At 41.5% G+C, this 22,010-nt stretch overlaps 1 protein-coding gene across 22 annotated transcripts in view; it reads left to right on the top strand.

Moving 5' to 3' along the window:
* Positions 1–22,010, top strand: part of ptprk (protein tyrosine phosphatase receptor type K) — a 93,548-nt gene that overhangs the window by 30,890 nt on the left and 40,648 nt on the right. For all 22 annotated transcript variants that reach the window (XM_069515651.1, XM_069515653.1, XM_069515650.1 and 19 more), the window contains 4 exons: positions 10,070–10,192; positions 18,367–18,527; positions 19,121–19,172; positions 19,252–19,310. In XM_069515651.1, the coding sequence (XP_069371752.1) occupies positions 10,070–10,192; positions 18,367–18,527; positions 19,121–19,172; positions 19,252–19,310 (395 nt within the window). The remainder of the gene's footprint in view (positions 1–10,069; positions 10,193–18,366; positions 18,528–19,120; positions 19,173–19,251; positions 19,311–22,010) is intronic.

The raw sequence follows: 22,010 nt of genomic DNA, 5'->3' as shown, positions 1-22,010 counted from the left end.
CCGACCTGAGCTCGACAGGTGTCTCGTTCAATGATGGACATCAGTGCGCTGCAATAAAACTACTAACAAGCCGACGTGGAAAAGAGAACTGATCAACTACATTCTCCCCCGTCAGAATTTATATTATCATCCAGTATCAGCCATTTCATTTATCTCAGTACACCCAGCTTGTTCTTGACTATGAACATCTACGGTCTCCGCCTGTAGTTTGCGATTTTACACTTCAATTAATTGGAAGTGTAAGTTATTCTGGGACTCTGATATTCCTTCATATCTTTCACACTTTACTTAAAATCTTAAAATCTGTTCATTACAGTCACAAAATGGTTAAAAATTAAACTTGATGAAACCTGCAGAAACCCTGGGGGCCCGAATGCAGCAATCATTTTGACCCTGTTCTGTCCGGTATTGATCCCTTTACAGTCCAGCATCGTTTGGTATCAGTCAGTGGGTCAGATATAGAGCCGTACAGTAAAACCCAGAAGTGTTATTGCTTACATCTTATGAATTACACATCACTCGCATCATCTTTAGATGCTTGGCGAGGAGCTCGTCAATTAAATATTAACGGCTTCCCGGATTTTTCCCACTTTGAGTCATATCGTGGTTAAAGTTTTTACAGCCTGAGTGTCTGCAGTTAGTCAGCCAGTCAGCATTTCTGAGGTCAAGTGTGCGGTGAAGGATGGAGAGAGGAAGCCAGTTGAGACTTGTTGTTTAGGGATTTTACTTGAAAGAAAAATACCAGCTGTGCTCTCAGTTCTGAGCCGAGTGCCGTCTCAGGGCTCAGTAATTATTCCCCCATGACTCATTGAGAATGACACACACTGACATAGGTTCAGATGGTTTATGAGTTTCAGTGATGTCACAGGACACCAATGCCTGGAGTCACATTAAGACCCAAACGTAGCCCATAAACTTTTTTTTCTCGTTGCAGTAGAAAAGGAAAGAAAAGTTGTCAGACGCAGTGTGTTAGTGTTTCTAAAAGCTCCATGTTTAATTGTGAATTGTCAAATGGACGCCGACAGCACCAAACTTTATCCCACACCAACAGAAAGAGAGGGGGGGTGGGCAGGGAGACGGTAAACAGATGAGTGGGTGTGGGGAAAGGTAAATGGGTGAACAAACACACACACACACACAAAAAAAGGAGGGGATGGTTCAGCTTCCCTGAGAACGAGCGAAATCCGACTCCCTCCGGGGGCTTGTGAACTCATTCACAGACAGAGAGGCGTGAAGGAGGGGGAGGGAGGTAAAGGCGAGGTGAGGAGGATTTCCCAATTTTCTCTGTGAACGACAAGCTCTCCTCTCCGTCTCTCTATCGTCCCCCACCTTCTTCCCCTGTCCCCCATTCTCCTGCCTTATCTGCCAGCCAGTTGGCCAGTCAGTCAGCATGTGAAGTTGCTTTAAATGTCAGCATTTGAATAGTAATAGAGATTAATGATGGAGCGATAGACAGGGGAGCGCGAGAGGCAGAGAGAGGAGGCACAAAAGAGAGGTGAATGTCATAAAGATAGAGTCGCTGGAAGGTTGGACCCCTGGTAACAGCTGGACACACACACACAGACACACAAACAGAAAAATAAAGAGACGATAACGGAGAAAGCAGACGTTGCCTCAGAGGTGTGGTGCATTTAGGGCTGAGGTGCCATGTTGACTGTTTACAGGTCATTTATGTTGTGAAATGTCACCACCGTGAGGAATTAGAGCCTCAGCGGGAAAATTCACATTCAAGTGAAGGGGAAACTGGTCTTAGACTTTTGATCCCCGTCTTACAGAGACTCAAGCAACGTTAGTTTTTAGTTGGTTTAAGTTAGTTTTCAGCAAAAAGACAAGCACAACCAAATATTTGTAAAGTGAATGAATAACAGAATTTTATTTTATCAAAGCAAAATAAAATAATGATAATTAAATAATGTAAAATATAAGTGTAAAAGCTTTTCTTCATCTTTTCTGCGTTTCTTTCCTGTAAAGTAAAAACTTAATTTCGGCAAACACAAGAGTTTTATCAGCCAACTGATTTATCGGTCGGGTTCAAGAGAAAATAATCAATTTTATAAATGATCTTGTATTCAGAGACCTGTTTGTAAATGTTTCCTGACATGAAAAATGCCAAATATTAATTTGTCTCAGCTTTTCAAAAGGCTGTTTTCTGCCTATATCCATTTTACATTTGTATTTATTGTTGATTTTGACAAAACATTCAGTGAAGTCTCTTTTATCCACATGGAATATGAAGCAGCCCTGCTACCGGCAACATTGCAACCTGAATGTAGGTGACTTTCCCTTTTCAGATTGAACCTTTTAATAATAAGGTAGCCGCGTGAAACCGAAGAGTTTGCTCAAGCTGTAGCATCAATAGATGGCTCCTCACAGCTCAATTCCCTACCTATTGTGCTGGGTGACAGTGATACCGTCATGGCAGGTCATTAGCAAGTCGTTCATGCCTCATTGTGCGCTGATGGTGCTTTTTGTTTGCGCCTGTCCAAGCAGAGATCAGAACAGCAAACGTCTATGCAAGGTCAGAGGATCACACCGTTCTCCAATCTTCCTCAAACACAGTTTTGAAGAATCTCAACCGTTGGCTTTTTTTTGGATCAAAAACTCCATTCACACACGTCGGTCAGTGAAATGCCGGCACGCAGAGATGGAGGTCATGGCTGGCTCCAACAAGCCGCCGCCCAAAAAAAAAATCATCAGTTTGTGGAAAGTAGCGTGGCACTTGAAAACCGCTTGAGGTTGAATTTGAATTGAAAAGCTGCATTAACCGCAAGAGAGGAGTGGGGTGAGATAGTCAGGGATGGAAGGACAAAAAAGGCTCCTCACATAGGAGAAAACACACATTCTGTTTTACTGATACTGTCAATGGAAACTCCTGAATCAGCTGAACACACACACACACACACATGCACGCACACACACACAATCACACACACGCCTCAGATTCAATTACAACATCGTGAGATGAAGGAGAAATTCTTCAGCCTTCAGCACTTCCAATTAAACTACTGCTCTGAGTGTGTGTGTGTGAGTGTGTGTGTGTGTGTGTGTGGGTGTGTGGTTGTTTGTGTGTGTGTGTGTGTGCATGCATGGGTGTCGGCGTGTGTTTGTGCGTTGCTGCACAAGTTGTGTGTATTTGGATGTGCGATTGCGCGTGCCAGTGTGTATGTTTAACAGGCGAGGTGTGTGTATATGCGTCTTGGCTTTGATGGCGTCGCGCTGCGCTGCAAGGGCCACTCAGGCGTGACGAGTGAGAGTGTGTGTGTGTGTGTGTGTTTGTGATGTCACCTTGTATCATTTCAGGCTAATTTCACCTATTCTCAGAGAGGGAGAGAGAGAACCACAGGCAGGGAGGGTACAAAAAAGACGACAGAGAAAGTAAATGATAAGGTACAACTTTATTAGCGTCCTTGAGGCGGTCGGCATCGGGGGCTACTCTGTGATACACGCGCACATAGATTACAAACAACAAACAGGAAGTAGCTATAGGAGTACAAAGTGTAAGACACCTCAACCTCGGGGCAAAATCAAAGGGGCGTTGAAATACGATCGTGTAGTTTTTCCTTCCTCCCATTTCCTTTTAAACCTCCTTCATTTGTCTGAGCCCAAAACTTGTATTGATGCTCGGGCGAGGAAACGTCCCACAATGCAACAGACGATCACAAATCCAGGTCAACGAACGTTATTATTAACTGGACTCCACCAAATTGGAATGATTTAGAGGGAAACAGGATTACTGGTGGTCGGAATTGGATATTAATGACGTAAATGTAATTATTGTCCTTGAAATGATATTTCCGTTGGCAAATTGGAGCTTCTCGTCTTTTCTCCTCTTGTTATTAATGCAGCAAATAATAAGGGGACATGAATGGAAAGACTAAAGGCGACTGAAGACAAATCTTTTTCATGTATTCGTGTTTACTGTATCATGTCGTTAATCAACAGGCTTATTATGATCTCCCCAAAATTACTTTCCCCATTTCTCTTTCTGCCAATCTCAGTTTCCCCCCCTCCCTCCTCTTTCTTTTCCATTCTGTTTCATCCTCTCTCACTCATCCCGTCTTATCTCCTCTCTGGTGATAATATCTCTGCCTGCAGACTGAGACGGAGCTCGGCTGAGAAATACTAGACAGACAGGGGTGAGAGAGACAGAGCTGCAAAGAAGCAGGAGTTTATACTGTGTGAGGTTTGGGGGGGTGGGGGGGGCAGCGGCGTTGAGATGTAAGTTATGCTGCTTATGTTAAGTTCACACCACATGATTTTTAGCCACTTCCATTGGAAGTCGCTGACATAAAGTCCCAGATCGGAGCCAAGTCCGCGTTTGACCGGCATTCGCCAAAAGATTCAAGAGGCTGAATATATGAGTCATGTAGTATGAACTCGGCAAGACTCCCAATCACAAAACAGCAAGTCATGCACGCCGATCAGACGACTTTAAAAGTTGTGTCGTCTGAACTTGGCATTTGTTTTTCATAAAACTCTTTTGTACCAGAAATCGCAGGTATACACAGGTTTTTTTTGAAACGTGGCTAAACCCGCTAAAGAAATGAGATCGACTCGTTTCCCATTGGGGGTAGAGGAGTTTCACTTTTTGCGGTAGCTTCGGTTGTCATAAAAACTCAAAAGGTGTTTAGTTTGTCCAGTCTGGACTAATGTAAAAAAACATGGCGGCCTCCATAGAGAGGGTCCCCTTGATGTAAATATAAAGTATTTGAATATAAAAGACCTTTTCTGTGGTAAAGAAAACTACAATTCATACAATTTAGATGAAACGAACTAGTGAAAACAATAGTTCCCTCTCACCTCAATCTTACACACTGGACCTTTAAGTTCAAAACGCATCATAAGTTTGTGCTGGAAAAAGTGCAGCATAAGCGACTCGACAGAAAAAGAAATTAGCGTGTTCAGTGAGAAAGTGTTGTGAAATATTTCCTTATGCAGACACATACGTCGCTGACATGACTTTATCTTTTACATCTGACAAAACCTGAACTTCTCGCCTGCAGAGCTCTGCATCCGTGTATTTGCTCCTAAACTTTATTGCCGTATCATAATTTCACAGTTCACGGAGCCGCCGCCTTAAGCTGTTATCCTTACATTAACTCATCTTCTCATGAAATGAAAGTTTTGATTATTTGTGAAGGGAAGTCCTGTCTGAGCGCTCGGTAGAATCTTAAACGGTTTTAGTGGAACAAATATGAGACAAAACAGTCATGGTAGTAAATACGACACGAGGCAGATAATGTACAACTATTGTTTTAATTTGTTCCATTGAATCGAGGCAGCGTGTAACTATTTATTATTATTTTACAACGTCAAGACCGTGCTACTGTTGTCCTTGAGTAAATTTCTCAAGAAAACAACATTAGAAACTCTCACTGGAGGAATGTTGCACACAAGGGCACCAGTATTAGCTTAGCTTTCTCAGATTTGATAATCTGCTTCTTTGTCATAATAGATTTTCTGGAATTGTCTAGAGAAAGAACCTCAGACCTTCATTTGATTTAAACGTGTCCCTGGAACGTCTGTGTGAGCAGACTTCAGCTGTGAGATCAGATTTGATACTGCCTATTCTGCAGATTGGTGAGATCACATCGGAGCGAGGGAAAGTTAATCAAACCGGCTATTGCTACACGTCCAGGCTGTGTCGCCGGCTAATAATCTCGATGTAAGCTAATAACTGAGGAATGGACATCATCCTCGTCTTCGCCGCGGGTCCCCTGAGGCCCCCTGTGCACCCAAGTTTCGGTCAGACCACTTTTGATCCACTCACCTCCCGGGGGTGGGGGTCAATGCACCAAATGATTTTGAGTGGCGGTGGCAGATGTTGTGTCTGATGCCATTCGACAATCTTTCCGAAAAGACTGCGGCTGTCCGGTGTCACCATCAGTGTGTGTGCGTGTGTGTGCGCGTGTGTGTGTGTGTGTCTGTGTGTCTGTGTGTGTGTGTGTTTATGTGTGGTTTCCTCTCTGTGCCCTTGAGCCTTTATCAAGTCCTTCTAATTATTTTATTATGTAAATGAGTCACCATTATTTCATTAGCGAGGCAGCCAATCACAGAAGCTGATTAGGGAGTGATTAGCATGCAGTCGGGTTCTCTCTGTGTCTCCGTGTCCTTGTGAATGGAGGGGACGGCGGCAGTAATGACCCATCTGGACACACATTTGTGCATATAGTTTAAAAACAATTGTAGGGATTTGTTAAATCATATTATACAGTTAACACACACATGGAGCCGCACAGTACAGTACATGTTGCAGAGATTTTTGGTTAAGATGAGACATTCTGCAGGAAACTATGGAAAAACCTCAGTGACTGGTTTTGTCAAGGTAAAGAGGAGTTGTGGAATTTTGCGTAATGGTGACACCGATCATTTAGGAGAGGATTCCACGAAAGCTGTTTCCAGGTAAAATCAGAGACTGAGGTTTTCTGCACAGACGTGTTCACAGCAGCAACAAAGTCTGCGAAGGCGTCCAGAGGAGTCCTCTGAAAGACGTGTTGTATTCAAATCCCTTAGAACTCTACCCACACCAACAACAGACAGATAAAGTCAGTGACTGGCTGGAGAACGTACTGCAACACTTAGCAGCTATAGTGCAACATATTTCCCTCAGGATTTGGTTGTGATAATTGAATTTCAATTCTTTAGGGGCAGACACACAACTCCACAATTGAATACTAAGTCTGTTGAGTACGATTAAGAAGTATTGATTCTTGACATTTATGTTAAAATATCGGAAACATACACATGTTCCAGAAATAGACTGATGTGAACTCCATAGAACATTTGGGGAAGACACGGCTCCTCGCAGAGTCTTTTCTCAACAGAGTCAGAATAAGTGTTCATGGTCTGTTCTTCTCATTATTGGCAACAAAGGTTTACACTCAGATAAATGTTTCTGTGTGTGTGTGTGTGTGTGTGTGTGTGTGTGTGTGTGTGTGTGTGTGTGTGTGTGTGTGTGTGTGTGTGAGTTGGCAGGACATTGAGGAAAGTGTTAACTGAGAATTTGAGTGAGTTAGCATGTGGTTTTTGTGTGTGTGTGTGTGTGTGTGTGTGTGTGTGTGTGTGTGTGTGTGTGTGTGTGTGTGTGTGTGTGTGTGTGTGTGCAGATAGTTTCACTCTTATTTCATTTTCTGTAAGCCCCGCCCAAAACAAGAGCACACAGTCATTTTGCTTGTATGTTGGCAGCTGAAAGTGAAGGTCTATCAAAGGTGTTCCAGATGAAAGGAGAGGAATGCTCTACAATTGAGAAAGGTTCTTTTAAACCAGTCGGTAGAGCGTAATTTAAAACAAGGACATGTTTTTCCTCACCGCTAAGCCAAGGTGAAATACTTCCTCCACTGTGAGCTGAGTGGAACACTGTGTGTGCACAGTTAAAAGCCCCACTGCACATATTTTAAACATGGTGGGTTTCAATCCAATTTTGCTGTTCACTATATACTTCTTTCAGGGGCAGAAATTGCATTTAAAAAGCTTGGAAACTAAATAGTGTTTTCTGCATGTTCTCTGAACCGTCTGCAAGATGAAACAAGGCCAAACAAATGTTGTGGTAGGTAAAGCAAGGATAAGTGGCTCTGCAATGCACAGCTAGTGATTTTTACTTAGAAAACGTACAAAGCCAGGTTTTATACTCAGGATTTACACCAGACTTAAGTTCACAAATACGTTGCTATTGTTTTTGTATCTGACAAGAAAAGAAGTGGCCAGAAATACTTTGTTCATGTCCCTATAGTCAGAAATCTTTTGGATCAATATGTTTTATGTATTAATTTAATTTAAAACACAATTTCAGTAATTCTATCATTGATTAGGGTTTGAAATAAATACAAATGTAAACACTGGCGAACCATCTCTCCTGCAGTGTTCAACAGTTGCGTCAATTTCTGCAGAAGAAACGTAGGAAAGATATTTTTCTCATGTTAATAAAAGTTAATTCCTCCGCCACAGCCCTAAAACACACTATAGTTAGTTCTATACAATTAGACATCCTTAAACTAAAACAAATGTTTTTTGTCTCTGCAAGTCCTATGTGATATTTAACATTTAAATAGTTCTATACTAGTTTGTTTTCTGTTTTAAATATATATATCATGTTTGTAGTTGCAGCACGTCTGTTCACGGGAACACACACACACACACACACACACATTAGAATAACACTGTTGGGACCCATGCAGAGAGAGCAACCTGACGGCAAGATGTAAACTGACACACACACTGTTGGAGACAGGAAGTCATGGAGTTTTACACAAACACACACACACTGGAACATTTGTTAGACAGCAGTGGAATTAGATTGTGCACGTCCAAGTTTGGTTTCTAATGTAATAGTGTAAAAATTCAAGTTGTGCTCCTCTTCGTGCCCCCCCACATTTTCTGCATTACGACTTGAGGTAAACTTGCTGTGACGGAGACTTAATTGAATTGAATGGGAGCGAAGTGAAATGCACAAAGAGAGGCTGGTTTTAAGGAAGATGCCACGAGGAACGTGATCCAGTGCATCTCGGAGGCTGTGAGTCACAGCCAGCCGTACAGCCGGCAGCCCAAGACAGTCACTTAGTTTGATGTTAACTTGTTTCTCCTCCGGTGGTGGCTGTCACCTCTTGGTATCCCTCTGTAGCAGGAGCTCAGATCAGTGGGGTATCTGAGGGCCTGTCGTTCTGTTCTCCATCACAGCCGCCGCAGCTCGCTCCAGGACAAACGAAGCAGAGCTGTAGCACTAACTGAACACAAGGAGATTTATGTTGCTGCAGTGCTGGGGCGCTGTTAGTTTTTCCACAGTGGTTTTCTTTTTGTGCGTTTTTTTCTCAGTGACTCTTCAGAAAACAAGTGGTGCCACAAGAAAGTTCCACAATACCTGAAAATCTGCAAATTTCATAACAAAGAAATAAAACTGTACAGTTTTAATCCTTGTGTTTTCAAAAACATTGACCATATATTGTTCCTTTGACATAAGAAGTCAGATTGTCTATCTGCTATCTAATCCTGGGTTTAAGGCCAATATGATGAGATTATAATATAATTTCACCCAAGTTTTCAGGACTTTTATTAGAGTGGCATGTAAAGTTTTCAACAAATTTGTTCACTGATCAACAGTTTTCAGTCATTTTTTAAAGCAAAAGCATCAAAATAATCACTGGTTCAACTTCTCCATTGTGAATATTTGTCATTTTTCTTTTTAAATCGAGCTTTAGAAATTTGCAACGGGAGTTCTCTGGTATGTTTTTGACATTTGATTAACCATATAGTCAATTAATCAAGAAAATAATTGTCAGATTAATAGAAAGTGAAGGTAATTGATAGTTGAAATAAATGTTGAATGTTGTCAAGACCAACTATATTCCTGAACAGGGGATTTAATAATCATTTTTATTTGTACAGCACTTTTCAAAGCCAAATATAAAAATGAAAGCAATAAACAAGAACAACGTAAAGTAATTAAAATAATCATACAAAAAAAATATATCACTATCATACTACTTTGTATAGAAGGTTTAATCCCTGTCACCCACAGAGGACACACTGACCAGTAACTCCCAGTGACTTGAATCAGATGCCACTCTGGCTTTTCTTCGCCACTTTGCTGCTTTTAGCCATTTTATCCGCACAGGGACGCCCGTCACTACGAGGTCAATGAATCACACGGCTAACATGCTATTCCTATAAGCAATATTGCCTGCACGAGCCACATATCATTGCAAGTTGATTGGTTTATCTGGCCGCCGGGGACAAGTGGCGTCTCTCTGTATTAGTGCGACTTCCTGTTTCGGCGGATCCACAGGCGGCCAGCTCACACATGCGTGTCCGGGGGCGGTGGCGATGGGCTCAGATGATCAGCTGAAGGCCGTGGTGGTTGAGTCAGAGGTGATCCTGACTGGCCCTGAGTGATGACTGTCGGCGCTCAGACTCCTGGTGGTTTATTAATGAGCCGAGACAAACACACGCACAGACGAACAACAGACAGAGAAAGTTTTACAGGATCAGAGCAGACAGGAAGTCATGCGGCAGTGAAAATAATCACGTTTATTGTTTTCATGAGGTGAACTAAATCTTTTGTTGTTTCTCTTTGCAGGAAGTTGCACATTTGATGAGGGCTTCTCTCAGTGTGATTACCAGCAAGATCCCTATGATGACTTCGACTGGACACACATCAACACCCAGGATGTGCCCTACGTCTCACCAGACCTGCCGCACGGTAAAGACTAATCCTTTCATCTTCATCCACTCACCCACCAAACGCCTTCTCCATCGACCGATCAGCTCCTCACAGGCAGGGAAAGTAACCAAGCACCCGCAGCTCATGATTTCATCACATTTTAGAGATAAATTCTTTACTCAAATACATTTATTTTTCAGCTGTTGTTTTGCCTCGTCTGAACAAACTAATTACCGGTGGCCGATCAACGGGAGCACCCTTAGTTTTTAGTCGGTAGGAAAAACACAAAGAAATGTTTCTTTCCAAAAAATCCTAAGAACTTAAAATTCAAACAAAAGTATTTTAAACCAAAAGCTTCACAAGATTATAGAAATATTTGATTGTTGTGACATAGCTTAAATGCCCTTAATCATCTGAGACCTTCCAGTTTCATGTAACAACACTTTGGAGGTGACCACTGGATTAAAATAAAAAATAATGACACAATCAATTCATAATTAAATAGAATAGTTAGCTCAACTTTAACCAATAAAAGGCCTCATCCAAGTTGTTGGCTCTGTATCAACAATGTAATTATGTAACATGTAATAATACATCGGTCAAATAACAGTACTTTTGTTTTTACACTGGAAATCTGTTTTTAAATATTGTTGTAATGGTACTTTTACCTCCTCTGCCTCTCCTCTCGTCTTCCCTTCTTTCTCCTCTTTAATCAGTTGTTTTTCCCTCCTCCATGATGATGATGAAGGGGAAATTAAATCTTTCTGCCTCAGGGCTGGGGGTCTAATTAACAGAATATGAGGTCATTAATCAATGGCAGTGAACAGGGGAAGGTTGCCTACTTTACAGTGTTAAAAGCAAAATGTTATAACAATAATCTTGTGTGCAGTGTTGAGATCGTACGGCTGGCTTTACAGAAACCTAAATACCACAGGGTAAAATGTCCACTGGTGTCCCAGCAATGACGGTGACCATCAAAAAGTCTTTCAGGAGTTTCTTCTCTCCACCTCTCTCGTGTCCTCTCCTCCCTTCTTCTTTGGTCTTTTTCTGTCATCTCCTCCGCCCTTTCATCTCTGCACTTCTCTCATCCTATCACTGTGTCTCCTTTTGCCTCTCCTCTCCTTTAATTCCTCCTTTCTCCTTTTTGTCTCCCTGTCCTCTCCTCTCTCCTCATTTCCGCTTCTTTCCCGTCCTTTTGTCTCGCTGTGTCTCCTCTCCTCCTCGTCTGTTGTGGAAGATTATGTCTTTGTTACCATGACAATCTAATGCCGTTATTTATCTCTCATGCTTATCATCATGACAACCCAGGCTCGCTGACATTTAGAGAAAGGTTCGGTTCAACACCAGCTCTCTTCGATTTTCACACACAACACACACACACACACACACACACACACACACACACACACACACACTTACACCCAAAATGTGTGTTGCTCTCTTGCACATGTGGTCCTGCATATATTTAAGCCATGACACAAGTGTCTGGTACCTCGCCCAGTGGTACAAAGCCAAACTCTTGCATTTGCTGTCATTAATACCAAGAGGTGTCACTTTGCGGAGAGGGCAGAGTTGGCAGCTTGAACAGGTTAAATACCTTGCCCAAGAGCGCCTGGTATTAGCATAGCAGTAACGCAGGCCTGCACAAGCTTTTGTGGAGTGAGTGGGGGCACGAGGTTGGCACAGCAGGTTAATGATTTGGAGACGTCCCATGCTGTAGGGGGGGTTCGGAGCCTTTTGCCTAAAGGTGTGGGAGCGTGAACTGACATTTGATGTGTTAATAATGCCGGCAGCGTGCGGGGACAGCGGCTCGCTGGGTGGAAAACAACATGGCTGCAGGGGATTACAGATACAACACTTGGCTAGGTTTCGTATTTGGATCGAGTTGTAGGAAATGGGTGCGAGGCTGAGTTGCTAGCTTACATGCCTTGCCCAGGGACACATTGGTAACGGCTATTGTTAGTATTGTTAGTTTCTCTGGAAATCATAGCCACCAGTAATTTAGAAGTACTCTGGCCTGGCTGGCTGCTGTGTCCCTGAGGGCATGACATGATTTACAGCAGCTAGTGGCACTAAACCTTTTTGGCTTTTGACCCCTGAAAACAAAGAGATACCGACTCCCTTTATTTAAGGGGAGTTGTTAAGAGCATTTGGCATCTCGAAAGTCCTGAGGGAGGGAGTTTATTTTGCTGATTAGTAGTTCAGGGGGTCATATATTGTCAAAGGTATTGGCAGAAGTAGAGGAGCCATCATCGGGTAGTTGAGCCAACAATTATACTTTTGTTCCTTATATCCTACATCGATTCATCCCAGTTGCTAATCGCCATTTGTGCTTGAGGCAGTATTGAGTGTGCAGGGATGGTTTGGCAGTTTTTGTAATAGAGATAAAACTCTTCTGTGTAATTTCTCTGAGGGTTGATTCTGGCACTCGTCACCATGGCTGCATGGGTTTCGATGCTACGCTGGCATTGTGCGTCGTGCCAGTCGAACATTCAAGGGCTGTGGTGCAGTGGCTCAGTGGACTAAAGCAGATACTCTTGACTCATAATGTTGTCAGCCAGTACCACTCTAAACCTATTTGGCATGCCTTGCTCTCCTTGCCTCCCTCTGTCCTCTTGTTTTTCACTACGCTCTGGTAAAGGAAGAGAATAAAGGGATTTAAACTGCTGCAGAGCTGGTTCATTGTACACTGGATGTTTTAATAAGCAAATAATGATGGATACAGCAGCTCTAACAGTGCCCTACAAATTATCATCAAATCAAATGAAAATCTCTTTGACATGAGTCTCTGCAGGACCTGAAGCTCAGTAAATACTGCATTTGTTTGCATTGGGTTGTCTTATATCCACTCTGTTATTTCAGCGAAATCCAAATTAGAGTTAAAACTATAGATTTATTTGTTTAGCATTCTGATAGAAAATAGTTGTTATTATAAGTTTCAGTTGTGCAGCTTCTGAAATGTGGAGATCTACTGCTTTTTCTCTGTCTAATTAATAATAATTAATAATAATTTTTTAACATTTTGCTTTGAATTATTTCATTATTTCTTATATTTCACAGAAAAATCTTTAATTTGATTGGAAATTAAGATAACACAGACAACATTGCAAAACAACCAATGTCAAGAAAATTAATCATGCAGTCATAATAACATTCATCAAAGTAAATCCAAAAAGGACCAGTGGGATCGAAGGATTCCTTCTTGGTGTCAGTGGTGGTGTATTTCTGCATTTTGAACGAGCTGCTATTAACTGTTATTAGTGTTATGTCGTAGAAATGTACTCCTTACGGTCGTTAGCTAATTGCATCATTGGCCAACACCATAAAGGCTGAACGTTTTTGTCTTGCTGAAGAACATTGTCCTCTGTCTAACACACTGCTGTTACACTTTATGTGACAAACAGTATCTGGGTCTTAAGGCTGTCAAGAGCGTGTGTTATTTTTTTTTTTTTTAACAGTTGTCGTTTTGTTGTGTTGCCATTGTAGTGGTGGCCATTTTAGACATTGGCAGTTCAGAGACATCAGCCATTTTAGAAACTGGCAGACTTCAAGTGTCAGATGTTCTTGGCATCACCAGGTCTGCTTGTATCAGTTTCATGTACTGTCAATCTTTAATTAGTCATATTTCCCGGTGTCGTATTTTTGTCTCTCGTAAGGCGTTATTAATGTTCAGTTCTCTCGTGGATATTGAAGCATTTTAATGATTCGTAGAATATCATTTCAATGCGTAAATTGACAGCCCTGTACTCTTTCTGAATAATATCCACCTATATCTACCTATAGCTAATCTGTTTGTTGTGAAACATCACAGCAGCTTGCAGTGTTATGATTATCTAAAGTGCTAAAGGTTATATTTTTGCCATGTTGTTGTGTTCGTATGACATATCTGGGCCTCACAGCCTGTAGGGAGTATTTTTAGCTGGCACACCATCTTGGCAGCCATCTTCAAGACACTTTTCTCATGTCACCATCTTGGCTTCAGTGCCAGAAATAAAGGAATAGGAGTGACATCCGTCGTGTGTTCATTTGAGATGGATGTAGATCGAAGCAATGGAGAGAGAGAGAGAGAGAGATGGAGGCAATGTGGGAGAGAGAGAGAGAGAGAGTAGTGCCTGCCTTGTCTTGTTTGAGGCCTGTTTGGCTGAAGTCCTGTTTGGACAGAGGCTTGTTAGTGACATTCAGAACCAGGAAGTAGGATTATTATAATACTTCAATGGCTGTGTGGAGGTGGGGGTTGGGTGGTGGAAACGACAGGAGGAGGAGGAGGAGGAGAAGTGCCAAACCAATAACTGGGATACATGTTTGATACTGAAAGGCTGTGTGTGTGTGCACCAGTTAAAAACCTGTTATGTTCTGCTCTTCTGCAGAGAACAGTGTTTTCTCTCAGTAGATTAGCTAAACAATAACTGATAATCACCATTGTTCTGCAGCCTATTGTGTAGCACATATTGTTTATGTTATAATTTGCAAATAGAATTACCCAGAAGTGCTGTGTGTCTTTTATTGAAACACAAACATCCTGCTTTATTGTATTGTTTTGTTTTATTTTCTTCAATTAATTCTATTCAATTGTATTTAATTTGGTCCTGTTCTGTTCTTCTTTGTTCTACTCCATTATGTTCAGTTTATTTCATATTTCTGTTCTTTTCTATTTCTCTCCCAACTCATTGTATAATATTGATAATTTAACTTTTCAAGCAAAAACAGTGAAACAATGGGGAAAAAGACTCTGGTCCCTGGGGCCTCTTAAATGAGAGGATTTCATGCTTTTATTTTTCATATGTTATTGCAAATTCAAAATTGAAGATTTTCTTAACTTTTTGTAAAATTAAACAATAATAAAACATTTAGCTAAGAAGTTTTGTTGGAACCTTTTTGTTATTTAATGAACTAAACAATCTATTAATTGAAAAAACTAAATCAACAGATTTGTGGATAATGGAAAATAATCACCAGTTTCAGCCCTAGTTTGTTTTTTATTTATTTGTTTCTGTTCTGTTCTTTTTTTCAGTTTAGGGTTTTAACTAACCAATCTAGTAAATTCTCTCGTCTGAGAAGCTGGAGACATTATCTGTTGCTTGAGAAATAATATATGATTAATCTGACAACAGCATTGACCCCGCTGTCACAGTCCGACTGCCTGCTGGGAGCACTGGGAGAAATCCCGCTACGTAGGTGGGCCTTCAAAGCATCCATAAAGTTTTTACTGTCCTCAGCAGGCAGGCTGAACTTATATTAACCCTGCTTAAACTGTTTCTGTACCTGTGATTGGTGTGTAGTTCTCAGCAGCCAGGTTTTAACATAACACCTGCCTGGCTCTGTGTATCTGTCGTTCAGCCTAATGCAATCAACCATCAACATTCACAGCTATTGTCACAGTCAACAATCTAATCTGAAGGATTAACTGAAACTACCATGGCTACTCTCTCTCAGGCCACATCCACACCAACACGTTCTAGTTAACAAACGTGTCACTTACAGGTGATGTCGTCTAAACAGAGATTATTTCTGAAAATTTGAATAATCTCCGTCCAGCATTAGTGTGGACGTACTCCTAGTTTGTGAGAAACTAATGTGAGATTAAACATCAGGTTGGAAAATATCGCGTTTCATCCTATTTTCCTCGGAGCGACATCTGGTTGATCTCTGAGCTGATTACTAGAACATCTGGATGGGCTGACTGATTTTGATAAAGCATTATGTTGAGCTTCATTTCCTGCTCTCATACTTTAGGTATAAGGTATAGCACTGAAAAGAAATCCTGTCATGTTAGCATAACAAAGATGACTGATTTATGTTTGAGTTCAGCAGAAAAAGGGGGAACATAACGCGAACAAAATAAGTAAAGCAGAAAAGCATAGCCTCCGGGCCTCTCTCTGAAAATGCAGCTAATAATGTTTCACTGCTGGCTACTTGCAGGTAATGATATGTTGCCTGGGCCTGGGCAGATTGCATGACTGGTTTCAACATGTATTTTGGCAGCAAGCTGATCATTATACATGATAATGATGAAGCTTCACTAATATTAATTTTGTTGATCTGCCTCTCTTCTCTCACACATTGGCATTTACCTTGACTCTTCACCATTTATTCATAGAAATGAAAGGAGGTGGAATAAAGAAAAAGTGGAAGGAAAAGCAGAAAGGATTTCTCTCTTCTCTTCTCTTCTCTTCTCTTCTCTTCTCTTCTCTTCTCTTTTCTTCTCTTCTCCCTGTTTGTTTGTTTTCTACAAGTGAAGAAACAGCCTCACAATCATAAAGAAGAAACAAATGACTCAGTCATAGGAACAGCGGTTTGTTTTATGTGTCGGGGGGAGGGGGACTGATTCTTCTACAAAAAGCCCAAAAGGAATGAAAGCAGAGAGAGAAAACATGCAAACATAAAAGGGAGGAATCAAAGGGAAACTCACGGTTAGAAAACGTTAGCTATGGAGGGAAGACCAAACTGGGGGGGAGGGGGTACAACAGAGAACAGGGATCCCACTGAATTCTGGTGACAAAAGTTCAATTCCCAGGACTGACAATGTTTTCACCATAGTATATAACGACACGTCCCAACCTCCTCCCACTATCCAGAAATATATCCTGGGTATGAAGGCTGCCATCTTGCACTTAACATGTCATTTGGAGTCTGAGGGAGATGAAACGACGTTTCAATCAATTTAATATGAATTAAAAGCAAACTTAGCAGAAGTATGAACAACCTCAAATTACAGAAACCATGAGCCACCGGGGGGCGATCAAGATAGTTGTGGGGAGCTGTCATGTCGACAAGTATCCGAGGCAGTGAGGGGAGATTTATTTTTATAAATCATATCAATGAAAGTTCAGTTCGGTGAATGCCACCCCCGACAGTGACATGACATGAAACATTGAGAGGTCTCACTCTGCTGGATTTACTGGAGCTGCAGAGACACTTGTCAGTGTACCGTGATGTTACAGAGTGGTGGTTCATCTCTCACAAACTATCTTTGACAAGCACTGACAGGCGTGTGCAGAGAGCAGACAAACAGTCAACAGACAAGTTCAATTTAAAACTATTATCAAGTTAATTACCAACAGCTTGTTCCACAACAAACCAGCAGCAGCACGTTCCATATTTGAAGGTTTGGCACCAGATAAAAACAAGAAATGTTTTTTAATGGTTATTAGCATCTGACCTTATTAAAGCCCCTTCCCCATATATCATAGTTTCACTGTATATACTGTCCCTGTGTCAGGTTGTTAGACATATTCACATTGTAATTTAGATTCAAGGATTTGTATTTGTCAGGATGTGCAGTGAATTGAAAAGTGACAAGCATCGCGCAGCTGTGAAAAAGACACCAAACAAAATTAAAGAAATGTTTTTTTTCATTCAACGAAACAAAGGAGTTTTAAAGTTGAAATAAAATACTCTGTTACGTTAGAGTAAAATCCCTGACCTGAAAATATACCGAAAAGGAAAAACAAGGATAAAGTAAGAAAACAGTTACAAAATTATAGTGAGTAGTTATAACTAACTTTTTAAAACACATTTATTCCCTCACTTCATATACACAGAAGCACACAAGTAATACACACTGTGTCTGTTCACTAACGACCTCCTCTGAGGGCAGCGTTGCTCGTCTGCTCCGGCAGTGAACCTCAGCTTGTCTGTGAAGTACGAGCACAAATGTCTGCAAATCAGAACGAGGTAATTCAAGGGTCGTCATTTTGGTCAGACAAAAAAAAAAACAGCATGAACTTGAACTTTTGATCCCCGCTGCGTATAAGGTGGAGGAATATAGTAATCATTCCATCCATTCGTCTGTACGCTCGTCAGTAATCATTTCATTTCGGGAGCAGAACTTGAAACTTCAAAATTGCTTTAATCGGGACAAGAAGTGGTTCCTTTTGATTCTTTGGGTTTCATAACATTTATTTTTTCTATATGATGATTTATTTCAGAGTCGGCTCTCACCAACAAGCGACAGAAAGATCCCACACAGCTTTTGAAGGAATGAAGGGATTAACGAGTTATCACAGACTCTGATTTACAGGATTATTCAATACTCGACACCTGCGCACTAAACAAACTATTTAAAACAAGAGGCTGTTCAGCTAATGACGGGAGTTTTTTCACTTTGCTGCATGTGCTAGTTGACTTTACATTTTCTTTACTCAGCTGCTGAGGGAAATATTCTGTGGGTGTCTCTTTTTGTCGTTTGACCTTGTCTTTGTCTCTGCGTGCAGGCTCCTACATGTATGTGGACGTCTCTCAGTACGATGTCGGCGAAAAGGCCCGATTTCAGCTGCCGGTCATGAAGGAGAATGACACCCACTGCATCGACTTCAGCTATCTCCTCACCAGCCCGGACGGGTCCAGCCCTGGCACCCTGAACGTCCTGGTGAAGGTACGAAACACCAACCCACAAAGAATAGAATAGAGATAAAGTTTTACTAAATGTTTAAATCACAATGTTCAGACGAAATCCTTTAATTGACGTCATGATTATTTTAATTTATGGAAGAATTAATCAGATTGGACAAACTAGACAATGCAAACAACCAAACTCTATTTCCAGAACACGTCTGTGATTTCATCGTCATCTCCTCCTCTTGAAATGTGTGGAAGTTGTTAAAAAAAGCGAATTTTCTCGTAAAGGTTAACAGGAGATTGCAGTTTTATTGGTTTTACCATTTACTGGCTCTGACTGCGTATAAATATGATAAGCCCAGTTCAATTATTTCTGCAAACATCTTCTCTGCCAAAGTGTCCTTGAGAAAGATTTTGCGTGGGACTGCACTGACCTCTGACCTTCTTGTTTGAAAAGACAAACAAGAAACAGACTTATAGGGTTTTCACACATCAGCCAACATAAGCGCCAATATGTCTGCGAGAGACTCACATCAGTCAATTTTAATGGCGAAACAATAAATTGGTTGGACGTATTAAATATTTTCATTTTGTGTGAAATCTTTAATCTTTGTTTTGTGTCATCTATAGGTTAATAAGGGTCCTTTGGCCAACCCCATATGGAATGTGACGTCCTACACCGGTAAGGACCGCCTCAGATTACACCTCTCATTCATACGTATTCTGTTTTTCACTCACTTGACTCTGATGTTGTCGTCCAGGTAAAGACTGGCTGAGGGCTGAACTGGCCGTCTCCACCTTTTGGCCTAATGAATATCAGGTAACTCCCTTGAATAACAACCAACGGTCGTGTCATGTTGTGTTAACGCATGATTCATTTGTCATGCACATACTTCTTTATTTCCAGTTGTGTTCATGTGACTACACACACATGATACACACACACACACACACAAATACGAATACACACGCTGTGAGGGAGGCAGCTGATTTATTTGTGTTGACTGAGGCTCAGGAGGTGACGACTAGGCTAGAAAAGACGGTGTGTGTGTCTGTGTGTGAGTGTGTGTGTGTCATTGTGTTGGGTATGAACAACTTAAATGTAGTTTTTGTGTTTTTTAAATAAAAATAGAAGCTTCACAGAGGCAGCACGTATTGCAGGACAGTTGCAATTAACTTGATTACTGTCTGTCTCTTCTTCATTCTTAATTAATGTCAGTCAACGTGATCTCTCCCTCTTTGTGTGTGTGTGTGTGTGCGTGTGCGTGTGTGTGTGTGTGTGTGTGTGCGTGTGTGTGTGTTGGCTGGTGTTGACAAATGTGTGCCTGTTGTCGGGTAGCTTGTCCTCGCAGGCATACACACTCTGATTATGTTAACACACACAGCCTGGGGACCATATAATATTACTGTAAGGCAAAGTGAGAAAGCATCCTCCAAATGGCCCATCTGGTGCCCAACCCGCCCCCCCCCCCCTCAGTGACTACGGGAGCAGATCACCGTCCTGAAACTCGTGTGTCAACATGTTTTAATTGAACATAATCATCCGGGTTTGCTGAGGCTTATGTAGGTTTTTCAGGCTATGAAGCAGGTTATTAGATTTGTGGTTATGAAGCTATTTTTTCCACGTTGGAACATGTTTCTGTGTTAGCACTTTGGCTTGAGTTGTAATGAGGCTGGTTTCACCACAGGAAGACTCGGCACATTTCGACATGTGTAAGCACCCACACACACACACACACACACACACACACACACACACACACACATGCGTGGGCAGCTCTATTTAGGTAGACCATGTTATTACTTTTTTGTCTTTATCTTTTTATTTTGAATGAAAACTTCACATCACACGAGTTCCTCAACTATGACAAATTAACCAAACTCAGATTGAAATTTCTACTGTACTAAAAGCTGCTGTGATTAATCCGTTTATTGATTAGTTAGAAATTTATCGGCTATAAAATATGATTGGTTCTCAAATGTAAGGATTTGCTCATAATATAGGATAATAGAGATGTTCCAATACCACGTTTCCCTTCCCAATACCAACACAGAGTAGGATCTGATACCTGTTAAAGGTTAAAGAATATGAAAAACAAATAAAGGCAGAGAATGAATTAATAGAACATATTTCATTGTCTAGTTCTACAGTCATAAAAAGAACACAAATAACCTTTGAATAGCTTGAAACTCAAGTCTTGCATACGGTACATCACAACGTTTTTACTTTTAGCCGCTCTGGCTAATGCTTCACTCGGGTAACCCTGATGGTGATGGTATCGCAACTTCTCTATGAGAATGTTTTGGACGCGATGTTCCTTTGGACTCATATCAACGTTTTGACATTTCAAACACAACATTCAGAATTTATGTTTCTGGCAAGGTCTTTCATTTACATCTCTATTCAAAATCCCACTGCTGTTTTTCATCCCCCGGTTTAACATATATTTCCTCAAGTAAATATGAGTACGTGTTTGGAGACAGGTGGTGCGTCGCCCCAGCTGCCATATCTTAGGATTCAGGCTATAACAAGAAATGTAAAAAAAAAAACAGTCCCCTCCCTGCAGGTTTAAACATTTTTGATTCGGTGCCCATACTTGCATACATTAAAATGATATATGTGATCGGTTGATAAGAGGATGCTTGCCATTACCCAACCCTACTCTGGAGTGATGATGTGTCAGTGCTCAGCCTTCAGCGTTTCACAGCCGCTTTGCCCATGTGAGGACTTGCAAACACAATCTATCAGTAATCCTCATCTCCGTTCAAATGAATTTTAATTGTACAGCACCAATTTATACCATATAACCATTATCCCAAGACACGTTCCCTGAGAAAGGTCGCAACCTTCCAATGATGACACGAGACTTGACTTAATCACGTCCCTGCTTATTTGAACCGAAGTAGATCTAAAAAGAAGAGAAAGTATAAAATTCACACACACACGTGCAGACGGAGGAGAGGAGGACGTTAGATTTTTTTCGGGACGGCTTCCAAAACAAACGTGTGCATAATGGCAAGCGATGATCAGCAGACTGTGGAGGGAGAGACGGACGGACGGGCGAGCCGGTCGTCAGACAGACAGAGATGAAGGTATTAAAAGTCAACTGATGACTTTCTGCCGTGCTCCGCGGTGAGCTATGAGTGAAAGATGATAGGAGCGAGAGACAAGATAGATTGGTGGAGGAGGGAGGCAGAGAGGGGGGAGTGTGTGACAAGCAGGGGGTGATAAGCTATGGGTAAACAGTTCACGGCAGATTTCCTTTTACAGGTGATGAATGACAACAACGGCTCACCCCCTCGCTCTCTTTCTCTCTCTGTCTCTCTTCTGATAGCGAGCCCCACTCCCTCTCCTCCTCCATCTCCTCCTCCCCCTCCTCCTCCTCCTCCGCTGTTCATTACGTTGCTCCTCTCTGAGTAAACACTTATAAAACAGAGGAGACATGGAAAGAGAGAAATTAGGGGCAGAGAAATGTTCATAAAAAGAGATGATGACGAGCAGAGGGAGTAGGAGGACGAA

Source organism: Paralichthys olivaceus, chromosome 19 (assembly GCF_024713975.1).
Source record: "Paralichthys olivaceus isolate ysfri-2021 chromosome 19, ASM2471397v2, whole genome shotgun sequence".
In the NCBI taxonomy this organism is placed as follows: domain Eukaryota; kingdom Metazoa; phylum Chordata; class Actinopteri; order Pleuronectiformes; family Paralichthyidae; genus Paralichthys; species Paralichthys olivaceus.
This window is presented reverse-complemented; position numbering and strand designations above follow the sequence as displayed.